The following is a 27,783-nucleotide window of genomic DNA, read 5'->3' as shown; positions in this document are numbered from 1 at the left end:
ATGGCCGTATGTTACACCATCATCAGCACCAAGTTGTGGGGGAACGGACTGTTGGGTGAAAACATACCCAACCGTGCCCGGCAGATCACTGCAAAGAGAAAGGTATGACGGACGTTGCATCTCATGGTTTCGTTATTTGAAGGGAGAAATAATGATTTGTCGTTGTTGCTGTTGTTGTTGTTGTTGTTGTTGTTGTTGTTGTAGTAGCTGTTGTAGTTGTAGTTGTTGTTGTTGTTGTTGTTGTTGTTGTTGTTGCTGTTGCTGTTGTTGTTGTTGTTAACGTTGAATGCTCAAGCCTAGTCGAAGTTAAGTATGTAAAAGAAATGTAATTATGTCAATTTAGTCAATTCAATCAAATTCAAATCTTATTTCATTTTAGGCTCATTTTCATATCAGTATAAGGCAACTGTGCTGTCGTATGCTAAAACTCATTCAAGTTTAATAGTTATTTAGTGTTCTAGGGGGATCATTATTTGTCTGTCCAATCTCCATAGTCTGTAAACACCCAGGATTTCATGGGGTTCAAGTATACCTACATCGTCATCCATTACTATAGTTCAGGCGACCCTCGCTGCCTATCTCGTATAAAGTCTCACGATCCCAAATCATTGATTTTCGTCTCGACGTGTTCAATTATGTCATTGAGTAGTCTGTGTCCAATTGCGGGTTTGATTGGGTTAAAAGGGTTTGACGGTTAAGAAAATAAACTTGACGTGTTTGTGTTCGTGTGTTCGTGTGTTCGTGTGTGCGTGTGTGTGTGTGTGTGAGTGTGTGTGTTAATATTTCGGAAAACACGCTGATTAACAGACAGAACTTCTCAACCTGTCCCTCCAATGCCGCTTCGGAAAAGGACGCAGTTACGACGTTTTACAACGTTTGCGCAGCTGATTGTGTGAGTGTGTGCGTGTGTGCATAATATGGATGGATATGTGTCTTGTTGGTGTAACATTAAAGGAAGGCAGTGTCTCTAGTTTGGTTAATCCGGGTGGTACAAGGGCACAAGTCCATCGGGTACCTTAATGAATTTGCATTAATCCCAGAGGTTTCGCTCATTACAGACTCGATCACTGTGGTACTTTTTTTCACAGACCTAAAAGCTCGATAGAACAACACTTCCTGCTTATATATATATATAAAAAAGTTAAAGTGCAACAGGTAGACCCCCCAAAGATACTTTAAAAGTAGTGTAATCAAAATTCATATGAATGAAAGACGCAGAGTATAACTGTAATTCACACGTAATGAGGAAGATTCATGACAATGTCCCTTTCCGGCTATGTGTCTGTTTGGCTGTGTCTGTCCTTTATGCGTTGAAGATGAGCTGAATCATGTCTCATACAAATAGACATCGGGAACATAACGAGCCGCTTTCATTATCGCGAGGGGGAAACGTTGTGTCGACTAAATGTCTTTAGCATTCAAATCTAATTGCGCTCATTACACTGAATACTCTCCACGGATAATCATATTCATTATGTACCGGACCTACGTCAAACGACTTGTTGTCGCTACATCTTGGTTAGTTTGGAGCGACCTTCGTTCGCCGCACCCTGGATACGTGGTCCAACAATTACTGAGCTGGGCACGTGTTTCGTCAAAGTCGGCTCATGACGAATACACGCACACACGCACACACGCACACACACACACACACACACACACACACACACTTATTGAGTATATAGATTTTTATAGTAAAGATAAGATAAAAATTGTTATCCTGAAAGAATTAAAACCTTGTACAAACTAAGTTCTCCTTGATATACTTTTCAAGTTGTGTACAAGCATGACTTGTATATAGCAAAAAAGAAAAATGCATACGTGTGAATTGTGTGCGTCGGATGTAATTTACCAGTATATCATGAACGGCTGTCTGGAAGACAACATTTCCACATATGTTATATGCGGGTTATGTCTCCAGATGTATTAAGCCAAAAAAAAAAATGAAATGCGTTTGAGGTAGAATACAATGTATATTCGAATATATTCGAAAATAGTAATAAATGAAAAATCTAAACATATACTTATGCCCGACCGACACTATGTTGTGACGACCGTTAGCCTGCAACCAGTCTGTTTCACTGCATTCTCTCTTTTTAATGGAACACGCCAATTACCTGCATCAGAGTTCAGAGGAGAATTTTTTGCAATGCCACGAAGACATCTAGAAAAGGGAGAGAGAAAGAGAGAGAGATAAAGAATGAGATGAAAAGGGAGAGGGGGAGCGAGAGAAGAGAGAGAAAGGAAGAAAGCACCCGTATCGTCCAAATAGGAAGATAGAGGGGGAGTGACCGAACCACAAATGAAAGTAAACGGGAGACAAACAATGAAAAAGAGAGGAGGGGAGTGAAGGGAAACGTTAAGAGGGCCAGGTTTCGTTGCATGAACACTTGGAAACTTAGAACTCCATATCGAAGCGCTCCGAAATGCAAAGGAATTTTTCCCGATACCGTCTGGACACCGAGAATGAGAGAAACAGGGAGAAAAAAGGGGGAAATTCAATGATTGAGGAGCTTTTAAGGTCTGGGAGTAGAGAGCAGGGTTTGAGTGCCACCAGGGTCTTTGTCGGGAGTGGAGTACCCCGGATTGAAGGGGGTACTTTGAAGCGGCGGTCGATATGGACACCGGCAATTTCGGTCATTTCACATGCAAGAGATATTACCTTAAAGAATCTCTGAAGCTGAGTTCTGGGGTGGGGGAGGATTGTTTGAAGGGTGCAGAGCGTTCATCAGTTGTCATCACAGTCACAGTTTTTGAAGTTTTTGAGTAATGGTGGTCTTATGCCGGGTTAATCATTTCTGTTTGATAAATTCCTGTCATTCACATTACTTTTTTCAGCGTACTGCTGTTTATAACATTGGCATTTGTATGTACTCGTGTCAATATTCATTGTTGTGCAAATTTTCACCCGAGAATAACTTTCATAATTTCTTGTTTGACTGCGTTCATCACAAATATACTACTCGAGAACGGAGTATAACACGAGATCTGCTGAATTGGAAAAGTAGTGTTGTTTTTAATCCTTCCGATAAGTGGTTCATACTATCGATTTACGTGTAAGGATTGATTCTCGTGAAGTCGCGGAAGTTTGGCATCTCATCACACCGTCTGCTCTGCAGTCGGGCTTCACTCTCCATTTTACAAAGCTGAATCCGCGAATCATTGGAAGCCAACTATAAACAAAACCCCATAAATGAAATGAACTGTGTCGTCTCACTGTGACTTTGTTTTACAGATAGACTTTATTATTTAACGACGGAGCTTTGGTCGTATAATATGCAATATTTTGTACGTTCCAAGTTAATGACCCTATATATACGACCATAAAATAAAGACTTGTCACGCTGGTTGCTTTAGCGCTTAATGGCCTGCCCACGTTCTGATTAAAGATTGAATAGGATCCACCCTAATGACGCACGCCCGGCACTTGATGAGAAAGAAAACGTGTAAATTATGTAATCAAAGAGTTGTTTAGACAAGGTGAGCTGATGGAAAGTGTCTCTTCCCGCCAGGGAGAAGGGGTGGTGGTGGGTGTCAATCTGACAACATGATGCGCAATTCCGTCATCAGAAAACATATCTTATTTGTGAGTTTTAAAGATAACATTGTAAACATCGTCTGTATTTTGCTCTTTCAACGGGGAAATTAAAGTCAGCAGAAGAGAGAATTCAAATTAATGAATTCTTGCGTCGAGTTATTTCTTATTGCAACTGATTATCAAATTGCCCTACATCGACGTTGTGTTCAGTTAAAGACAGGTGTCTTATTATGCCCATGATTTATTATTATGGCTACTACTAAAACACTGATTAATTGCTTATTTACGTAGATGTAAGGCAATTTGCCAATCAGTTGCACTAAAAACAACTCGATGCAAGAATTTCATTAATTTGGTAATCTGGTAATTTGCGAATAAGACCTGCCTACTTATACAAAAATCGGATATACGTCGTAACGCCAAATTTATCGTCAGTTATACGTTCGATCATCCCATAGTGGTTACCACAGACCCATCTCAACTTGACTCAACTTAAAATCATCTCATCTCAACTAAACTTACCTCATCTCACCTAAACTCAACTCAACGAAAAGCCTTAATGGACACAATCGTGAATACAGTATCATGAATGTTTCACTTTACAAAATGTATTTCAAGGTGTATATATATTGATATCGAAATGTTGACATAAGACATGCCAACCTTTACTCCACTCACTTCCACCAAGCTTTGCTCAGCTTTACTCAATTCAGGCTCATCTCAACTCAGAATCATCTCATTGCAACTAGATTAAAGCTTAGACACACGCTCAGAAATATCATGAATGTTTCACAAGCAAAATGTCTTTTACAATATATCTTGATATCGAAATTTTGACCAAAAAAAAACAAAAACAAAAACATGCCAACCTATACTACACTCAGTTCCACTCAACTCACCTTTACTCAGTTTAGACCCATCTCAACTCAACTCAACTCAGAATCATCTCAACTAAACTCAGCTCACCTAAACTCATCTCAACGAAAAGCTTAGACACACGATCAGGAATATCATGAATGTTTCACGTACAAAATGTATTTTACAGTATATCTTGATATCGAAATGTTGACATAAAACATGCCAATCGATACTCCACTCAGTTCCACTCAACTCAGCTTTACTCAGCCTTACTCAGCGTTACTCAATTTATAGAACCATCTCAACTCAACTCAACTGAGAATCATCTCATCGCAATTAAACTCATCTCACCTACACTCCACTCAACAAAAAGCTTAGACACACGATCGGGAATATCATGAATGTTTCATGTACGAAATGTCTTTTACAGCACATCTTAATATCGAAATGTTGATATAGAACATGCCAGCCTGTACTCCACTCAGTTCCACTCAGATCAACTTTACTCAACTCAGACCCATCTCAACTCAATTCAGAATCATTGCATCTCAACTAAACTCATCTCAACTGAACTCAGCTCAGGAAAAGCTTAGACACACGATCATGAATATCCTGAATGTTTTCACTCTTCACCCATCAATCATCACTCAAGCTTTATCGTGTTTGTTTTTTTTTCTCATACCGATTGTCATATCGACAGATCGTAAAGATGATCGTGATCGTTGTGGCCGTGTTCGCCATCTGCTGGTTGCCGCTTCACTCCTACCACTTTCTGCCCCATCTCAACGTGCAGTGGGTGGCGAAGGTCAAGGGGGCACGCCACATCTACATCGCACTGTGGCTGGTGGCGATGAGCAGCTCGATGTACAACCCTTTCATCTACTGCTGGCTCAACGACAGGTGAGTGAGGTCCACTCGTTCCATTAGGAGCTGTCGCTTTTCTCTCACCCCATCTTCCTCTCCCTTTCTTGCTCTGTCTGTCCCTCTATTCATTCATCTATCTATCTCTCTACGTCCATTTTCTCTGTCGCACTCTCTCCTTGTTATTAGTTTTTCTCTCTTTCATTTTGTATTTTGCAACAGCATTGGCTTACAGGAATATTACATGATCGACTCAGCTGTACAGCCAGCTTCACGTGTTCTTTGTTGTCGTTGTTGTTTAAAAAGATAATCTTAATGTTAAGACATGCCAAGTTGTTTTCATGCACACCTGTACTGCAGTCGACGGAACTGTTGAAATACTATAAGCCCACGTGATGTACATCTCAAGGGCACTTAATACTCACTTTACCTGTTGTGTCCATTCATGTGTGTGTCTAGTGCGTGTGTGTGTGTGTGCGTGTTAGTATGTCATTGAGTCTGTGTGTTGGAGAGAATGAGGGGATGGAGTGAGTCTGCATGAACAAAATGCTTTATTGTGTTTACGACGTATGTTGCAATGTAATGTAGCGGTAAGTTCGATTATGATTGACAGGATGCGTGAAGCGTTTTTAATCCATGGCTACTTTACCGGTTCACCACGGCCAAAATAACATTACCAAACTGAATCAGTGCACCAACATGGCACTTGGCCATGCAACGTACTTGTTGCATTTCAAAAACAAAATGCAAAGTTACATGTACTGCAGAAGAAAAAATTGGCGCGAACAACTCATGCATGTTCGCCGCGAGCAAGTAATTCAAGCTCGAGGCAAATCAATTTGAGCAAAAAGCAGAATACCAAAAGCTATTACTGACACTACTCGTCCGGACTGTCAGCTATCAAAGTGAACACCTTCTCCTCCCCCTTTTACACTCGTCATATTTCATGCCCGGACAAATGCTCAACCTTTTCATGTCGGGGGCAATCTAATTTCGTTCGATTGGAGACATCTTCTACATCTTTTTCACTTTGGTATGCGAATTGGATGTGAGAGCAGGACTGCCATAGGTGCAAAACGTGGCAAAAAATTGTGTGGGAAAAAAAGAAGAGCAAGTGTCAATTGTCCGAAGAATTCGATTTATTACCTAACAGGGAAAGAAGATGACAAAGTAATTTGGACAAATTCAGTAAAACCTTGATCTCACTCACAATCATCTCATTCTTAGCGGTTGTTGTTTGTAGATGACGAAAGTGAACACGCCAAGTACATTTTTTGTATAGACTTTGATGTTGAATATGATAATTATATGCTACTGAAAGATCATCGTTATGTGCACATGCGTGCGTGCTGTGAGACCCTTCCTCTGGGTTTGTTTTCCGCCATGTATACGGCGATCGGACACGCTCACCAAAACGGCCAGAGTTGGTCAATGTTATAGTATGGTTGGGTGTTCATAATACCGGACACCTAACGTTTTGCTATCAATAGAAACGTGAAAAATCTCACAATTTGCCTGAAATTTTACTCACGTGTGGAGAAAATACTCCGGATTCACAAGCGCGCACTGAAAATGCGATCTGCGGTAAGCGCTCTTAGATGGCGGCTTCGAACGCGTGGGGTGTCATTTTTTCCGCACTCAGTTGCCCTACTCATTTCAACCGACCACCCTGACAATACGTATAAAGGGCACTTAAATACGTTTTTTCGACAGGCCGCTGTTTTTTTCTAGCCGTCATTTTTTCCCCAATAACATTTGAATATATTTTGAATCCTTCGATATTACTTTTGAAGGACCGTTTGATGAATTTGACTTGATTTTCATTAGGAAAATTTTCATCGTAATTGAAATAAATTAGATGAGTCGGTTTGTTTTTTCACATTCATTTCTCGTTTCTGCATCAACTCGTACGGTCGTAGTGGGCGACAAAATGTTTATGTCATGTGTGTGTAACGTGTGTGCACGATCGTACAAGCGGCGGTGACAATTTTGCGGTCAAAATCGTCAAATTTAATACGGAAGGATACTCTACATCTAACAACGAGTCAGCAAAGGTAGGCCTAGTTATTTGTAGTTACACGATAAACCTTATTCGATTTTGCTAAATTTCGGTAATTTAGAGGGAATACTTAGTTGTTTTCGCCACATTTTACTCGGTAGCGTAGCCCAGTGAAGAATGGAACACCGTTGCGCGTAGTCCTATGCGTACATTTTCTTTCTGTACGCGCAATGCCATTATAATGCGCGGTCGGTCGTTATGGACCCGGTCGGTGGGTTGAACACCTACCACATACAACACTCATCTAAGGAACATAGCTGCTTTGTTTGCTGCAAATAACCGAAACTAGATACCATGACAGCACAACGAGGATACTGATATCAAGAGAAGACGTTTGCTATCTTCATGATAGTCCGCAGCTGTATCGAGTGTCAAGTCTTTTACGTCATCAAAATCAAATCAAAATCAAAATCAAAGTGCCTTTTATGCCATGATCTAAGTGGTTCCTACTGTAGTCCAAGTTTTGAGTAGATTCATGTAAAGTGCTTATCAAGTCGTTGATGAATTGAATCTTCTCATTTTCTCTTATTTTCTTTACTTTATTGATCCATTCACTATTTCATTAAACTGTTTTAATTGATTCATGACACACGCATGTACATGTAAATACATAATTATGTAAGTTTGTGTGTATGTGTATGTTTAAATAGTCATGACGCACTCAAACCACATGTATATACATATGATGTTATATAAATAATATGTAAGTTTGTGTGTGTGTGCGTGTGTATGTGTGTGTGTGTGTGCGTGTGTGTGTGCGTGTGTGTGCATCGCGTGTGTGATTACCTGTTTGATGTATGAGCATGAGCAATATCAATCCTCACATCCTCACAACCACTGATGAAATCGCATCGTCACTCTCAACAATAGCCCCGGGGTGCTGCTATACACGCTGACCGGACGTTGATACGCCCAGGGGTCGCAAGCTGGAGCGGTTGTCACTCGGCCTCTGTTGCTCTTCGCGTCACATATATGGATATCTCCCATGTTATGCATGTTTCTTTGCTGTTGTTGTTTTGTTTTTTTACTAACTTTGTAAGAGCAGATGCCAAGCAGGTACGTTAGCAGGTACCCGCCGACGCAGGAAGTGTATCCGGTTTCTACAACCTGCGGGTGATGGAAATGCATTTTTTTTTTTTTTTGCACTTATAATATACAGAGTTGTCATCCCGTAGGGTTTTTAGATGTTGACATGAAATAACAGAGCTCATAATAATATTGATAAGTTCTGACAAGCGCATAGAGACGGAGGATATATAATATATTATTTTTTATTATATCAAAGGTGCACATGCAGCATTAGTGTCCAGAGATGCGGTCCACCTAGAATCCGGTCTAGATGAAAATGAACGGAAACGTCCTTGCAATATACGGACTGGCAACATTGAATCCTAGCTTTTTTTTCATAAAATTTGGTAAATCAACAACTCGGAGACATCACAAATGTAAGAGAACCCTCTCGTGGTGAATCTCGTGGTGAGCCTATATACTCTACATCAATATTCTACAACAACACGCTGGATTCACGGTGTTGGGTATAAAATCAAAGATTTTTGCTGAATAAAAACATTGGCTACAGTAATCCGGTGAACACATCTTCTGATCAATTTGACAACCCCCCCCCCCCCCCACTCCTTTCGTGGATGTTTCAAGGAGACTGCTTTCAAACGTGAGCCGACCATTTCTTTTTATATGCATTCGCATCTCCGAAGACTTTCTTTTTGCATTATTTTGGTGTATCAAATGCCCAATCAAACTCCTCTCTGTAGCATTATTACCCTAGAGTGAAATTAAATCAAAGATGTGTTAATACACAAGCTTCGGATATGCATTGCTCATCTTCAATCATAATATTATCAAAGAACAATGTGCAAACAACCATAAAACATCTGTACAAGGACAAGCACAACATGTAGTGAGTTATGCAAATCCCTTTCCGCTACTGCATTCTCTCTTCCATTCTCCTTCTTTGTGATATATATATATATATATATATATATATATATATATATAAATATATATATATACATGTATATATATGTATATATACATATATATATATATATGTGTGTGTGTGTGTGTGTGTTGCCTGTCTGTCTGTCTGTCGTGTTTTGAATGTAGTATGTATATTCAAATTGTGTTGCATTGTGATCCACTGCGAAACGCAACCAGGTGGTTGACTAGTGTCCTTCTCTTGGGTACGAAAGAGTAAAGAATGATAAAAAGAGCACACCAACCCGTAAATATATATTCATTAAAAAAACCAGCAAAATATTAATGAACATTATTTCGAAAAAACAATAAAACAACAACAATAGATATGCATGGTACAATCAAACGCACGCTAACAGCGTCAAAGCCGTATTGAATTCCTCTGTATGATAGTGCATTAGTAACCGTAAGTGTTGTACCTTCATCACTGCGTTACATGCGTCAATTTAGTTGCCATGGTAACGTACATTTCCAATTTCTCGATGTCTTCTTTGAAGTACAATGGCGGAACATCACCTTTGCCCCTCAAACAACAACAACGAGTAAACTAACTAAGATACTTCTGCATGACGTAAGTGATAATTAGATTTTCTGTATTTGCTCTGGGTACCTCTAGCTGGTGACAGTAGCTATCACTGTTGTTTTTTACGCATTAATCATAAGCAACTGCTAAAACGAATATGATAACAAAACATAACAAAAAACATGTCTTTTATGAAATTCTTTGAATTGATATTCGCATCTGGCGTTATTTTCAGCAAATTTCTGATGGTATATAGGATGTACTTTTCCCCCATGAGGCAACTTAGAAATATAATTAAATTTAAGATTGCACTGTTCGTTGTATTCTTTTTAAATCATATGCAGTTTGACGCAAGACTACAATACAGGTAAAAGATCAGTATTGATTTGCCCGCCAACGACGTTTCAAAATTTCCCGCCCGACGAAACGAAACGCTGTATTTTACAAGTAAGCATAACGCAGATCGGACAAAGCGATAGTTTCATTCGCTTATTCTCCATATATATGTATGTAGGACTTTTGCCTCAGAAAAACAGGACCAGTGAAGCGGAGAGAATAAAATCCACACTTCCATCAAACATGCAAAAGTCTGACAGAGTTTCGTAAAAACAAAAAGCCCCCCTAAAGCAACACACACACAAATGAAAGCGAAACAACAAACAACAAAAACAAACAACTCATTAGATGAAAAGAATGAAAGATATTTTAATGAACAAATGAATAAAAAAAAGATGAAGATGCTCCTTTCACGTGTCCAGTAAAATAAAAACGTCTTCTTTTCCTTTTTTCCAGTCCGCCTTCCGGTGCGTGACGCCAAAGTTGTTGAGTGGACAGCAATAACCTTCACTCCGACCAATTTGCTGTCTTCGTAAAGGGCATTTTGAGAGATGAATAAATCACGGTTTTGTTTGTGCTCCTTTTGTGTGTGTTTATTTTGTTTCTAAACACGCGCGAGTAGAAAAAAAAAATGGCATGGTTAAATTTCCGCCACTTTGAAAGATTCGACTGTCAGTTGAATTCCCGCATGGCACGAAATCTCGCGACAGTGAACCCGAGGCAGTGGCGAATCCAAGGTTAAGCAATACACGGCGCGTAACCATATCACTTGTTTTTACTTATGGCCTAAATAGGCCAAGTGCGGCATTCGGTCATAGCAGACATCTAGGTCCTATTCGGCGAAAGATTTTTTGTTGCTACCCCCCCCCCCCCCCCGCGGCTGTCCCTGCAAGGAATTCAACATGATGTAATTTGTTAGTTTAAGGAAGAAGGTATCATACGCGGGCTACTTCCTTGGTTTCAGCAAATTAATGCCTCCGTTATTCACTTTAATACGTATGGAATCAGTTAATTGATAGAGAGAGGGAGAGATTATCTTAAAGCAAGGAGGTATCGCAATACCTCTTATGTAAGTGGGGTGTTGCTTTTACCAATGAGGAAGAACACGCGACGTCGATGAGAAAAAAAAAAATCAATTTAGCTATACAGGCAATACAGTAAAAAGGCTTCGACACACCGAGCACGGTCACGGCAACGGACCGCTTTTGTTGATAGGATGCGCCAAAAGGAACCATTCTGGTTCTGTTACAATATCACTTTTCGGCTAATGATTTTGTTACAAAAGAAATCTTCAAAATAAATGATGATATCGTTGCTCTTGATTTTTGACACAGGAATGAAATTTTGGGTGTATTTGTACCTAATTACTGATTCTTTTTTATTTTCTTTTTTTTACATAACTAAACATGGTTCCTTTTGACGCACCATAGCAAAAAAAAACAAAAACAAAACAAAACAAAACAAACAAAAACAAAAACAGACCGTTACCGTACTCGGTGTGCCGAGGCCATAAACCTGCCACTCTCTTTTACAGTGGTACGATTTGGATAAAGCTATTGGTGTTGAAATCAGCTATCATCCGCTCTTGAAACAACCCCATGATGAGATGATTAATACTTCTTAAACGACAAGTTACGGGGGGGGGGGGGGGAGGGGGTGGGGGAGAGGAAATCTCTATCCCCCACAAATCACCGCGGGGAGCACAAATGGACAATCGCGTTAATTCATCAGCGGTCCTTCATCTCTCATCAGCAGATTTCTAAAGATGTAAGGGGAGAAGGAACAATGAGAAAATTACATGAAGGATATTCATGGGGAAAAATAATATCGTCTAGTCAATGTGAAAAGGTTAACGGACGACGATCAATGACTGTCTTTTTTCACTCATTTCTTGTCTCAACGGATCTTGTGGAATGCTACAATATGCCAGATGTATGTAGCTCACGGGAGATACGCCTTGTCATAGCTCTCTGCAGGTGGTATTCGCAAACTAATGTCAACGTCCTTGTTCAATGGGCATGGTCTCCACGCAGGAAGCTGTGCCTTTGTGACGTTACACACGTTATCTCGTGTGGCTGGAATCATTGACACTGTCTGCACATGGACGGAAGAATAGATGAAGGAACTATCTCAGTATCAGTAATGGAAGAATGGTGTGTGTACCTCCTCTCACTATGTGTGTGTGTGTGTGTGGTGGATTTTCAGTACCTTGCATTCTAAAAGTGATATATTTTTTGACATCATTAGAAAGAAGAGCATCTTCCGCAGAAGACAATGATACCAAAATCGTTAAATTTGCTTCAGCACTTTTTATTCTACGCCAATTTCTGTAAATGCAGTCATTTTCAAATTTCGCTGGATTTTTGCGACGTATGAGATAATAATTTGGGTGCGACACGCGATCCATACGGTGAATATTGTGCAAGCTCGTTGATCCATGTCAACAAAAGATACAGCTTTCACATTGGGCGCGCGCACACACACACTCTTTTTTTTTTTCCCGGCCCGCGCCCAATGGCTGTATTTATAGAAATTGGCGTAGAATAAAAAGTACTACACCAAATTTAATGATATTGGTATCATTGTCTTCTGCGGAAGATGCTCTTTCTTGTTACGACCAAAATCACTCTGAGAATGATCGCACAAAAGAAACAATCAACTAATGTTCAGGCGGTTTATTAACAGTGATATTGTGGGTACAGACTCGTAATCGGTTTTCACTTCAGTACAATAATGATCAATAGAAACAATTACAAATCGGTCATGGAATCACTTACATGCATCCAAATCTTAAAGAACAAAGTCCCTACAGTTCCCTGGTAGTGTCCAGATACGATGTTCAATGCACAGATGAATGATCCGCGACGCACCGATGAATGATTCCTCCGACGTAAATCCACAGGCGCTGGTTGCAATAATCCACGTTATAAATCCGGAGTAAAGTCCACGATATATGTCCACGGCAAAACGTGCAGAATCTAAACGTTATGACCACCACGTCCAGTTGATGCGTTGAATGATGATTCACTTTATAATGTCCAGCGAGGAATCCAGCCTGTCACAGCTTTGCCGTAACAATGTCCGCTGACATTAAAATATGGAGTCTATCTCCAACGTAGGCAAATTAATTCTCTGCAGGCAAAATGTCTCCCAGGCCTTATCTCCACAAACACAGTTTGTATAGCAGGTCAGCAGGTAACACAGGACTGACTATAACAAGTCGCTTCAGAGCCAGAAGTGACGTAACTCTCAGAGCAGAGGTGTTGGGTACTCTGCCTACCTCAGAATTTCTCCAGCTTATATACTATCCATTCACCCCTTTCTAGTACATTCTGTAATTTTCTCCAACCTGGGGCCACATACCTGAACATACTAGCAAGTCCAAGTTCCAGGAATCCTGGCTGACTCACTGCCTAACTATGTGCATAACGTCATTGCCAAAATTAACTACCAATCACATTGGGCTACAGGGACAGTGGCTCACTCAGCCAAATATGTAAGCACTTCCTAGAATTTTCTGGAATGGGTTAAATCATTCTAGACTGAGTGAGCTATAATGTATTTCCTGTCATATGCATACATGTACTGTAGCTACATTGTATACCACGTAGAAAATTCTCCACTGATCTGGTCAGCCTGTATGTACTATATCTACATGTATATCATATAGAATGTTCTCCATTAATCTGGTCCACCTGTGTACATACACATTAAAACAACCATGCATGCAGTACATCATACATGTACATAACTACTTGTGTGTACATTTGTGACATTCTAATGATGTCAAAAAACATGTCACTTTTAGAACGCAAGATACTGAAAATCCACCGTTTCGCTTTTTTTTTTGGGACACCCTATATATATATATATATGTGTATATATATATATATATATATATATAATACATGTGAGATTTGAGAAAGGAAGGAGAAATCGGTGCGTAGCTTTGACATCATTATTCCTCTTACTGTTCCTCCTTTTCGGAAAAGCACAAGAGTTGAAAAATTGGTCTCCGCCGGGACTCGAACCCGGGTTTTTTGCATGGAACGCCACATATATGGTATGTGTGTATATAAATATATACATACATACATATATGTATATGTATATTCATAGTTGCAGAGGGAGACAGATGGCTACAGGCAAAACAGGATTCTCTTTATTATGCGATACAAGAGAGGGGGTATAACAAGGCAGTCACGTGGCAGTGGTAGAAAATATTAGAGGGAGAGAGAGAGTCAAATGAAAGAGAAAGCGTTCAAAAGGAAGGGCATGAGAGGAAGACGGTGTCAGAAATAGTAATGGAGGAAGAGAGAGAGGGGGGGGGATACCTTTCTTTGCGATGATGTGAAGATGACTTTTCAATTTGGCCCCTCCCTCTTTTGACCTCACTTCGCGTGGTCATACGGGCCCGCTGGCCTAGGGTAATTGATTTCGAAGAATCAATGTCGGAACCGGGCACCGAGCGCCGTGATGCAGAACTTTGCAGCCGGTAAAGGGGGGGGGGGGGTCTTTCTCGCGTAAAAGGTTGGCAAGCTGCACACGTGAGAATGTTTTCCTTCGCGGAGAGAAGGTAAATGACAGGACTATGTCTTACTTTTAAGTTGCGACCATGTAAGGAACGATTATGACCATTCCTCGTTTGTTCGCCCCCCCCCCCCCATAGTGCCCTTTCCTAAAATCGTGGACATGCTCTGTAGAAATTTGGTCTCGGTAAACGGAGGTTTCATATGCGCATCTCTCTAACGTATTCCATTACGTCCAATCGACCTCCATTGTGATCGAGGTCATTATTAGCTCAGAGCGGGGGGGGGGGGAGGTTGCCTAGACAAAGTTGTTACCCTTACCAAGAGGCATGTCGTCCGAGAAGGTCCTAAAAGATGATAAAATCATGAATCTTCACTAAAGGATGAGGTAAATTTCTTTTGTTTTTTTTTCTAAATAACTTACATGTTTTCATGTCTTGTCATGTGACTCATAATATATAAACAATGATAATTATATACTACTATAGTGTATGATATGTATGATCCATGTCGTATCCATGTATCAATACTGGTCATCGTGTCTGGACGATGCGTCGTAGCAAGTGATGCAAAAGATGAAAACTGTAAAGAAAAATTAGAGAGGACAAGATAAGAAGGGCAGGTGGAAGGAGAAGGCGACACTAGACACACTAATCATTTGGAATTGTTAAAATCAGGAGTGTGACGACCGTTTCGCTCTGGACATAATTTTGTCGCTGTTTCCATGGTCTCTTAAAAAACACACACACCAGGTATGTGTTGAAATTGGAAATAATTTTACCAGTAATTATGATAATATCATAATCATATCATTTATTTTGCTTGTATAGGTTATTTATGCTACACACTATATTTATTTAACATTTTCCCTCGCTCAAAAACAACAATAATCAGCATTCGTAAACTTGAAACGGAATCTAACCAAATCTCACAAATGTGTGTGTTTTTGTGTGTATGTTTGTTTACATATATATATATATATATATATATATATTTTTTTTTTTTTTTTTTTTTTTTTTTTTTGCTCCACCACCACTTTGTAATGAACACTTTAGCATGGTATCAGTTATCAGTAAATGGATGCTATCTAACGAATTCGATGTTCAAATGTTCAGTTAAAAAAAGAGAGAGATACCCTACGAGAGCTACATCAGAAGGAATAAACTTGCCATCTGCTTGTTTTATATCACCAGCTGTTAGCAAAAATCTAACGTACTAGTAGCGGAAATCAGACGCCCCCACATTATTGGTCTCAAACCAATAAATAATTCCCCATGCAGACCGTCATAAAAACAAACAAACAAACAAACAAACAAATCTACAAAATACAAGAAAAACACACTGTCTTTTGTGTTTCATATCTGAATCAACCAACTTGATTCGCTTTAGTTTTGAGATTTACGAGAGGCTTCAGCCTTAACTTCGCTCAGAGGTTCTTAAAAGATAACTAAGATCTTATCAAAGGATAACTAAGATTTCACCACTAGAATTTGCAGGTGCTTTCTGAGTCGACGCTGAAAAGAAAAAAAAATACGAGTATAGTCTTCATAAATTGGAAAGAAGTGAGCAGCTTCCAAATGAGGTGTATTTTTAGATGGATCAGCCACATCTAATTATTTCTATCCAGGCTGGATATATATATGTGTATATATATATATATATATATATATATATATATATATATATATATATATATAAGTTCCCTTTGCCAGCCTCTCTTTTTTTTTTCTCTCTCTCTCTACATTGAAAGAATGTTTCTCTTTAATCTCTCAAAGACGAAGGTGTAAACAGAATATTTGATCTCGAACTGACCCACTTTTCTGGTCTCCCCAATAACGAGCCGGAATACGCCGGGATACGGGTTGATTCCGCCAAAAAGCCGGGCTTTCATTATCCTATTATTGCGAGCAATACAGACGTGTCCTCCAAACCCAGCGGAGCAAATATCTGTAGGGCAAAAACAGCGTATAGAGAAAGGCAAGGACCGTTATCAGATCAGTAGAAAGGCTGTTTTCATGTCATGAAATATGGATGATTCCCCCCTCGTTAGATTTGCCTGGATTTGTTTTGTTTTCTTCGGGTTCTGTTTTGTATTCATCTCTTGTGTTTGTTTGCTTGTGTCTAGTTTATGTTGGGGTTTTTTGTATGTTTTTTTGTCTTTGCCCTCTGCATTCAACATTAGATATAACAGATTACAAATAGTAGAGCAAGAAAGCAAAGACACTCTTATCAAGGTATATACATGACATGTCTGTGTGCAATAGGCGCCATAGTACCACGAAATTACCTGAGAGGGTGTATAAGTCTAAGATAGTAACAACATAAACTGCAATCAGCAGAGACCAAAGGAAGAAACTTTGCGTAAACTTGTACAAACACACACACACACACACACACATACAAATGATTAAACATTGCCAGTCGGCGTGGTAATAAACTCAGGTAAATGCCTTTTATATAACAAGGACTACTTAAGGTGAAATGTTGGTCGAGTTATATTTGAAGATTTGATAGGATAAGAATAAAAAGAAATAGACTGAGAATTCTGCATCATTTCACAAGAGCTTTGTTCTGTCCTTTTTTTTCTTGAGTGGAAGTACTTTACTGACATCAATTTGGGCAATGCCAATTTCACATCAAATAATGTCAACCTGTAATATATGACTTCTTTTTTTTTTTCATGGTTTCTGTAAATAACAAAAGATGCTCATCATTTTACTTTCGCGACGGAGTGCATTTAAAATGTCTGACCGTTGGGTGATTTCTGCCACATTTTTTTCTTTCTGATACAAGCACCAGAATAACATCGTACCGTCTGAAGTTCATCTATTGGGGATATTGTTGTAACCAAAATGAAGAGTGAAACAAGCTAATTCTTAGAATAATGGTATTCTGTTTTCAGAATCAAACGCATCGATGCACCCTCGGGAGATAGGAAAGTAGTAAACATCTTTCCCCCTTTCAGAAACATGATACGTGATAATTTGAGTGCTGTGTTTCAAAAACAAGAAGTAGAGACTGTTTTGATTAGGTCAATGAGAATGCGTATGTATGCACACTACTTTATAGATTCAACTTACGCTATGCTAGTGACGAAATTGGCCACGCACGATGTCGTAAAAAAATGTGAAGGAATAAGATATTTTGGGTAAGAAACACACAAAATCATCACGCAGACAGTGAAATGGAAGTCTTTGTTAAAAGGCTGGTCATGGCGACCGCGCACCCACTTGTAATGTCAGCGAAAATCCATGGTAACATTTACCCACCCGTGGCTCCCGCTGGAGGAAAGGCGCTCCATACTATGTTGACATTGACCGAGAGCTGCTCAAAAACTCGATCGTCATGTCGATTTTCGTGCTTCGACGCTCGATTCCCTGGGCGACGAAAAAATATTACGGCAGGAAACGGAAACTGTTTTTGTTCGACGTAAAAATCTAATTTCTAGGTCGTGGCATTGGGCAAGACTGCTTTTTTTTTTCTTTTCTTTTTTTTTTGTCATGGCGATTGCTCCTAATTACGCACCAGCTGAACACATTGATTAGCCTCTGCGTAGAGATTGCAAATCAAGAATCTAAGCAAATATCAGCGGGGAAAAAATTGCGAGGTATCATGAACGTATTTGACTTTTACGTGACGCACAGACTCGTGCAGTGTAATTATATCGTTGACTGGCTCATGTGAATTACGGGTTGGAATATTATCTAAACTGAATGTTTATCTCGACAAAGAGAGTTAATGACCACGAAACTCAACGGTATTCAGACTGATCTTATACTTTGGTGTATTATGAGCCCTACTTCTCAAAGGGTAGGCCGCGATGTCAGCCCAAAAAGTAATAAAAATGATTTTCTATGTAACTGAGCCTCGATTTAAAAAAAAAAAAAAAACAAAAAACACCAAAAAGTTGAAAAACGTTTATTTAGAGAATGGATATGAGGCATGGATATGTAGCAAGGACCATTACTAATAACACCATAGAAAACATTATAATATATTATGTTTACGGTCGGAGTACTATACAGTCTCTTTTTTATCGTGAAAAAAAAAAACTTTATTTCTCCGATGTTGTTCCGTATGCACAATTATCTGCACATACACGGATAAATTGAATAATCCAGATGGCAAGTCCTGTTTCTTTCTCAGTCGGGTTGTTTACTCACACCTCATATGAAGTACCTGGTTTGGTACCTGGTGGAAGTACCTGGTCGTTCCGTTGTACTGATTAAAACTGGTGTTGCCACTTTATACGCGAGCACTAATGCTTTGCTTTGCTTTGAATATTTGCTCTGACCGAGGTCACTCCTGCTTGTCAACAACTTCTCTAACTCAGTAAAGTGTAATCACACACACACACGCACACACACACACACACACACACACACACACACACACACACGCACAAACACAATCCCAATGTATTACATCGTACACCACGCGTAAGAAGTGTCAACTACACTTTATGCTTTAGAAGATATATCCCTCTTGGTCGTGTCCTGCAATTGCATGTGGCGTCGAGCTTGTGATGGTATTCGGGTAAAGTTTGTAGATATAAATATATATATATATATATATATATATATATATATATATATATATATATATATATATATATATATAATCATCATATGAAATAGTATCCAAGTTAAGTTTGTAGATATATGCATATGATTTAAAAATAATGATAAAATTATATATAATATGCACGTGGGATACCTCATTGATCGCATTTTCAATCTTGTTCAAACTCGGAGTAGTCTACTGGTGAAATGGACCCGCCTTCAATGCACGCGATTTTCCGCCAATGCTCACTACTATCTACGAGTATCCCTCGTGGCCAACATGGTAAAAACACGTGACCACAGGGCAGCAGCGGATGTTCCTCAGGAGAAGAAAACGCAGACTCCGCCGACGAACGACGCACCGGTCACTTTGCACGGCGAGAGAAAATTTGCCCGGTTTGCCCATCCCCTTTATCGGCGCAGTTAAGTCAACAGATTGATTTCCCCTTGTTATCTCATCGCAACGAATGCAAGCATCGTAGCCGGCGACGTCCGTATCGTCTTACAGGCCTGTTCCTTATATTCCTTTCCCTGCAGGGTCTTCTTTTTCTTTTTTTTTTCCACGCATGCAGACCGTGCTTCATGATTGCGGCTAAGGTCTTGAAAACATATTCAACCGATTACATGATCTGCTAATATTGACCTCCCACCACGAAAGGAACGCTTCTCAAGCTGTATATAATTATACCCCTTTCTCTTCGATACATTAACGAGACGCACAGTGTTGTGGGTTACCAAAACCATTGGTTCTGATTCGCTGCTACGACAAATATGACTTGCTGCATATTATCAAATACTACTACCTACCTGTATCTCTATATACGGCTCCCATGTTTCGAATCCTTGCTAAAAATGGCGCCAATGGGAGTTAGGTCTTAAGTAAGACCAAGGAGAGTTGCGCTGCGCACACATACCTACGTATACCAATGAAAGATTTAGAAATAGGCGGCTTTATATTCCTCTATATATCCTTATGTTTATATATCACTTCCTTGTCATGTCATAGTGTCTCTATACAATAACGTATGTACAAACATACAGCTTGTATACATATACATAATATATATACTATATTATGTATTTACATAAATATACTTTGAATGTTTTGTACACAATTATCATATGTATATGTATATATATATATATATATATATATATATATATATATATATATATATATATATATATAATTGTGTGTGTGTTTGTGTGCATGCAAGTTACTACTTATCTTTACCAGCATTGATACGACCTTATTGAAAGTCTTCCCTGGCATGAAAAAAAAAAGGGTGAATTCAACATATAATCCGGTAAAGAAAAAAAATGTTTCTTGCGTGAGCCCATGCCGGCTGCATGTAATCAAATGCTCTATGTAATTTACGTCCACCTGGAGCATATTTCAAAAAAAGAAAAAGAGAAGAAAGATTAGATGTCGGCGAAGTTTCTGAGAAAAGTAGTGCTTTTTTGTGTAGTTGTTGACTTTCTCTTGTTTTGCGCTTTTTCCCCGCATACATGTGAATAAAATGAAGTAGCGTAATTTAGTTACTTTGAAAAAAATCAGGAATGCCGTTTTCAGGAGAATTTTTCTTGAAAACGACAAGAACATGCCTGCCGAAACGTCGAGAGTGGGTAGGCCCTTTTAAGGGCCACATACATACTTAAGAAAGAATACGTGGTGCACCGTTATAAAGCCTTCTACCACCCAACGTTCAACCGCTACGAAACGCTTTAAAAGATTTCTAGTATCGAGCTTATATGTATTTATAGTATATGTATATGTATATGTATATATATATATATATATATATATATATATATATATATATATATATATATCAAGGTCCTGTGTCTGTTCTGGATAGATTTTTCACGGTCTCCTACCATTTTCTTTTTTAATGCCAAGGGGTATATTAAAACATTTTACTCAATCAGTGTAACGTCATTAAACAATTACACAGACACACACACACAAAATGCGAAAAGAAAAAGCGAATCACCAAACTTTGTTCAACAATATTCATGAAGACGGTTGGTAACAGACACCCCTCTTTAAGCGGCGTGATAATGAATTTTAGTCACGCTACCCTCGCAGTCGCTTACAGGGGGAAATACTAGTCCGCTTTTCGCTGGAAGCTCCCTTTTATTGCATCAATCACACATGCATACACCGTTACTCAAGACGGGGCTACTTTGTCGCAAAGCATAATACGAGGGTTGCGGAAAGCGTTCAAGTGCTTCTCAGTTCCTGGAAACGGAAATTCATGTATACATTGAGAGAGGCTCCTCACAAAAACACATACATGATACAATCAACGATAAACCAGTTGAAATCCCACCAACTAAACTTTGGTGTTAAAACAATGGTGATAAATCGATTAAGTCCAACCAACAAAACAATACTTTTACTAATATGCATTATATTCTACTACATCATATTCCATCTGAATAGTTATGTTTAAATTGTGAAACTATTTCTCTTGAATGTGTAAAACATGGCTCATATTCCACCTGTGAGTAATGTAAAGAGTACATTACACAACTGAATAATGAAATCTTTTATGAAAGCCCCTCCCAACCGAAACAAATCCATATCTATTATATTCTGAATAACTAATCAAATTCCACTCTCACCTAAGCCCCTCCCTATCTACATACAAACACCAACACATACCCATACGCGCACACACACACAAACACACACACGTACACACACTCACCAGATACCGCCTTCAGTCCAGATGAAACACATTAATACCAGTTACTAATTTACCGTACATAATAAAAAGAAACAACATTGGTACACATCATCACACTAACAACGGTTATAACCATACATATCAACAGAAAAACGCTCAGGCCCTTGTTCAAAAAAACAACTTTTCCCCCATTTCAGCAAATGTAACCCTAACTTATCTCTGTTTGAAGCATTTTTTTTTTCTTCACCCCGATATCCTATGACGTTCTTTTAAACTTCATCAAAGGTAGGAATAGCACCTTCCGACCTATATCGAAACATAATATACTTCAGAATAGAAGTTATTGCATTACAACATTTGGTATAAGGGTACTTCCTAGTGATCCTATTATGGATATGTTTCCACTCTGCATTTCGAATATCTGTCAACGCGAACGTGTCTATAATTTTCTTCCACAAAGGTTAAAATACCCACAATCCCAGAATATATGTGTATATGTTTCTACCATTTGGTAAGAAAAAGACCACTGATTATATTCGACAAAACCAAACTTGAAAAAGATTTTCATTTGAATAAAAAAAAAACTTCATTTAATAATTTATAAAATTTATAAAATTAAGAAATTACTTGACTTTTGTCAAAATCGTTGTACTTCTCGGTCTTAAAAAATATTAGTGATTTCCCTTTTAGAAAACGTAAAATCAATGTGACCATCTTTAATTCGTTAAGTGTATGATTGCTGTAGATCATTTTGTTATAAAAAATTCATACACTTTTTTAGATGGGACACCTTGAAACAAAATTATATCTTTAAAGATTTTCACCGAAATACTGTAATTCTTTTCATCGACTAAATACAATTAATATGTATTCCCATCATATTTCCCATTTTGTAAAACTGCAGCACCTATTTCCCACGTTTTAAACTATAATTGCACTATCTAATCCTAAATTATGATAATATGTGGCTGCTCTTCTACGATCTCAATCTAAAATTTGTTCCACCAACTAAATATTTTCCCATATAAACTTTTCATTAAAAAAAAAGTTTTCCTTTACACGAATAATCCTTATTATTGAAAAAAAATGGATAACTCTTCTCGTCTTTAATATTTCTGCTGTTCTCCTCATCCTGCCATGCCCTTAATAACATTTCAAAATAAAACAATGGTATTTTAACATTTTATATTTAAGTGTCATAATTACACAAAAAAATCCCCCTATCGTCCTAGATATATGATAAACAAAAAAGTTTACATCACGTTCTTCCCACCATATGAAAGTAGTTTAGCCCACATAATTCTTTGAGGCTTTACAAATAATTCAAAATCTGTCATCCTGAGACCACCATCACCACAATCCTGACAACAAATAACCCTTTTAATTCGATCTTTTCCATTCCATATGAATTTAAAACAAATCTTATTAATCTCTGAAACTGCCCACTCTAAAACCACTAAAGACGAAGGTATATAATTAAATTTAGACAAAGCACGTGTACATGTTTTTAGCAAATGCACTTTTGCCATTGCAGTTAAATCTCTTTTATCTCCCAGAAGTCTTTTTATTCTATTAAATATCTCTTTATAATTTCATTTTTCTCTGATCTTAATATCCAACAAAAATTACACTCCCTAAAATCTTCATTTCAGTAATTGAATTTTCCAATTGTAACCTCCCAAACCCCTTTGTTTCTTCCCTATCCTTATTTTCTTTGTTTTCTCAATATTCACCGTGAAATTATTTAATTGAAAAAAAAAAATCCTGTATTCCACTAATTTACGAGTTATTTCTAACAAATGCTGAAAAATCATCAGCATATATAAATTGCCTAACGTCAAGATTATCAAATTGAAGTCCTTTAATTGCAGCATCCTTTCTCAAAACCTTCGCCGCCAAAATTTCAATTGCCAATAAAAACAAATATGGTGGCAGTGGGTCACCCTGCCTCACACCTCGATTGATATCAAAATAACAGTCGAAAAAAACCTACATTCATATTAAACACACCTGATAATTCCATTGTATACATAGTTTTAACCCTATTACGAAACGACTGACCAAATGTAAATAATTCTGATACCTTGATGAGAAATTTCAGAATTTACGAAAAAAATACACGAAAACATATATTATACTTTCATAAATTTACTTATTAAAAGCTAACCGATTCTGCAAATTGCATTAGATTTCACCGTCCACTCTAGAAAAGTAACAGGAGTGAAAACGGGATTATCAAATAGTAGTATCAGTGATGTGTGATTGCTAATGAATCAAATACTGAATTAGTCATGAAACCGTTGATTCCAACAAGGCCTTACAAAATAATGAAATAACATTGTTTCAGGTACTCTTACCGAATTAAACAGAGCTTACTACTGGATAGCTCTCTTATATCATCATAAATCCTTAGAAGCATTTCACATCCACAGGTTTGATTTGCCACACGTCTCTCTCCCTCTTCCTCTCTCTCTCTCTCTCTCTCTATGTGTATTAATATATATATATATATATATATATATATATATATATATATATATATATATATATATATACCTGTGTGTGTGCTTGTTTGTTTGTTTGTTTGTTTGTGTGTGTGTGTGTGTGTATGTTACACGAAATTCCATATCTTATCAGATCAAAGACGGATGATTACATTTTATGTATGCAAGCGAGCTTTGGCTTGGCGTTATTTCATGATGACGCGTGTGTTCTTAAAGTTACATAAAGAACACGTCAGATACACACACTGTCAATCGGCTGAAACATGAAAAGGATACTATAGCTCACCCTTAGCTAATTTTAGCTCATCACCTCTGAATTGGGCTTTCAGATGGATATGAATTTCATTTTTTATGTGCCATTCTACTTTTTTTTCCAGCTCTAATTTAAGAGTTCAGTGAAAAGATGATGCATGCACATTCCCAACAAGAGAAGCTGATAAAAGAGACTGAAAGAGAGAGGGGAAGGGGAGTGGGGGGGGGGGGGGAGGGGTGGAGAGAGAAGGGGAGAAGAGGTGATGGGAAATTCTACCTTTTCAGTCAAACCTAAGATACTTCGATGACAAGTGGCTCTATTTACATAAGGAGCTTGCTGCCCTTATCAAACGACATTAACCAAGCTGGCCTTTCTCTTTTGTTGCTGGTGTCAACGCAAAAGGAGCCTTCACAAGTATCGATGTCCATTTCATCGAACAAGCATATTATGTACGCAATATGTCGCAAACCACAATAGTAGCCGTCTCCATAGCAACAACTGAAATGTCTTCAGTTCTACAGGTGTTGTCATGCTGCTACCATGGCAACTTGGATTCCTCCAGTTTGTAGATGTTTCTCCACGGTGGATAGTGTGACAGAACCCGGTGGAAGCTCGTCCAAAAAAGTGATCATAATTACGTGATGAATACATACTCTTTGGTTTGCAAGTTGGTATCCTGTGGTCCATGTCTGAAGTAGTCGTGCTTTGAGGGGTATTCTTTTTTTAACGTGCTATGAGGTAAGATAAAGTCAGTGAAGACCAACTACAGTATGTGGTAGTATCGCCATGAGCAATCTCTTCTCTCGCAAGACTTCCGTTTAGCTTTCTTCGCTATACAGTGGACTCCCGTTAACGAAGTTCCACGGGACCGGCAGTTTCCATTCGTTATATCGAAATTTCGTTATAACCGAACAAATAAACGATGAAAAATACATAGAGTGGATAATGTTGCGGCCTGAATTTTTACTTCTTTGTAACCGAAATTTCCTTATAACCATGTTCGTTATAACGGCAGTGCACTGTATAATTGTTAGTAGTTAAAATATCAGTCCCTCACTCCCTTCCCCCTCTGCCCTTCCTCTCTTTCTATCTCTCTCTCTCATATCCATCTCTTCAGCGGCTTTTCCATTCATACTTCCTTACACAACATGATATCGCTTCTGACAGACTCGCAAACCACTCTGTCTCGCGTGATGCAAAATTTGATATTCATAATCTGTTGTTCTTCTTCAGTGAGAGTGACTTGTATGGGGCGGGGCCGGGGCGAGATAAAATGTTTTGCGCCGCCAGCGATACAAGGTTTGCGACGTGCAGGGAGAACGGAATCGGAGTTATGACAACTTTCTCGCCGGTGTCTCGGAGGCGAACGTGGCGCTGGGTGGTATCGAGTTGCCATATTCTGTTACAGTCTGTCATTAAATTCAATTACGTATGATCCAGCACGCCTGATGAACGACTCTGCATTCTCTCATTTCGTCTGCTTAGATTACGTATCTATTAACTTACATCTCTTTCCCCCTCCTCTCTTCCCCTCTCCTGAAGTTATGTTTGTGTAATATATGTTTATATATGTCTATGTGTATAATATAATTATATATATATATATATATATATATATATATATATATATTTGATTTATTCACAGAGTACAACCATGATGTACATACAAATTGTTTGTGCATGGAATTATCATTCATATATCATTTACATCCCATTCCAAGCTTGAATTTGACGTCCAGTTGATATACAATGTAACTTATACATTTATGTATACAAACATTATACCAAAAAAAGTGTTATTCGCGTTCTGTTGGTTAAAGAAAACATTGAAGCACATGATTGGACAGAAAAGAGAAAAAAGAAAAGAGAAAATGAGGGGGAATTCGAAGAGGATCATATATGTATATATAAACATATATATATATATTTTCACGCATGTGTATACATTTATGGTATAATTATGTATATAAGATCTGTAAGTGATTGACTACGCAATCTTGTTTAAAACTAAACGATCTCTGTTATCCAATGCCTTACGTATCATTCATATTTCGGTCGCTATTCACCCTATACGCCGCTTTTCTAGTTGTGTTTGTCATGTTTGTGGGTCATTCGGCGCTGCGTTCAATGATATTTTGTCGTATTTCTCATCGCATGTGCACTGACTACATCATATCTGTTAGGAAAAGAATGAGCAGTACATGCAGTTGTGTTCAAACTTGAAACGTAACTTTCGACATCGAGTTGGCGATTCTATTCACATAAAAATTGAAGGTCATGCCAAAGCCGACGTCTCCTGGAGTAATTTGGGTCTATTACAACGATGATCAATTTCACGATTCCAGTCATTAAACTGAATTCTCTCTCATCTTTCTTCCCCACCCTACCCTGTCCGTCTCTAATCAATTCTTTCCCATTTACCTTAAACTTCTGCCTTATACCTCCTGCTCTCGCTCTCTTTCTCCTTGTTCCCTTCTTCTTCTTCTTCTTCTTCTTCTTCTTCATTTTATTCTCTGCTCTATTCTCCTTTCACTTTTTCTACCATCCCTCTTTTCTTCTCCATCTCTTCTTTTTCTTCATCTTTTCCTCCTTCGTCTGCTTTTATCTTCCCTTCTCCTTCTTTTTCTCTTGGTCTGTCTTTTTTTTTTCCTCCCCTTCCTCCTCTTCCTTTCTCCTCCTCCTCCTCTAGCTCTGTCTTTTTTTTTTCTCTCCTTCCTCATCTTCCTTCCTCCTATTTCTCCTCTTTCTCCTCCTCCTCCTCTTCCTCCTCCTATTCCTCCTCCTCCTCCTCTCCATCCTCCTCCCCCTTCCTCCTCCTCACTTCCCCTTCATTCCATGCACGTCAGATTTCGCTACGGGTTCAAGCGCGTGTTCCTTTGCCTCCTCCCGATCCGCATCAACGGCTACGCGCAGCAGCACGGGTCCAACGTCCCCGCCAGTTCCAACGCCACCAACACGACCAACTACATGTGCAGCCAGCGCGTCGTCAACGGCAAGGACCACCGCTCCGTTTCCTACCGCATGCCTTCCGTCGGGATCACCTCCGCCAGCGACTCGGCAGAAGACACGATGTAA

At 38.7% G+C, this 27,783-nt stretch overlaps 1 protein-coding gene across 1 annotated transcript; it reads left to right on the top strand.

Annotated features, from left to right (window-relative positions):
* On the top strand, positions 1-27,783 carry LOC140229318 (tachykinin-like peptides receptor 99D). Its single transcript, XM_072309593.1, has 3 exons — positions 1-102; positions 5,097-5,296; positions 27,555-27,783. Exons 1-3 carry the CDS (start codon positions 1-3, stop codon positions 27,781-27,783), a joined length of 531 nt encoding a protein of 176 aa, XP_072165694.1.

The sequence above is a fragment of the Diadema setosum genome, chromosome 5 (genome assembly GCF_964275005.1).
Source record: "Diadema setosum chromosome 5, eeDiaSeto1, whole genome shotgun sequence".
Taxonomy (NCBI): domain Eukaryota; kingdom Metazoa; phylum Echinodermata; class Echinoidea; order Diadematoida; family Diadematidae; genus Diadema; species Diadema setosum.
Note: the sequence above shows the minus strand (reverse complement) of the source record. Positions and strands in the feature narration are given on the sequence as shown.

Bases quoted from the DNA above. Each gene is read 5' to 3' on its own strand.
- LOC140229318 (XM_072309593.1), top strand. From the start codon at position 1: ATGGCCGTATGTTACACCATCATCAGCACCAAGTTGTGGGGGAACGGA. The intron at 103-5,096 runs GTATGACGGACG...TCATATCGACAG, and splicing joins AGATCACTGCAAAGAGAAAG to ATCGTAAAGATGATCGTGAT. The intron at 5,297-27,554 runs GTGAGTGAGGTC...CATGCACGTCAG, and splicing joins TACTGCTGGCTCAACGACAG to ATTTCGCTACGGGTTCAAGC.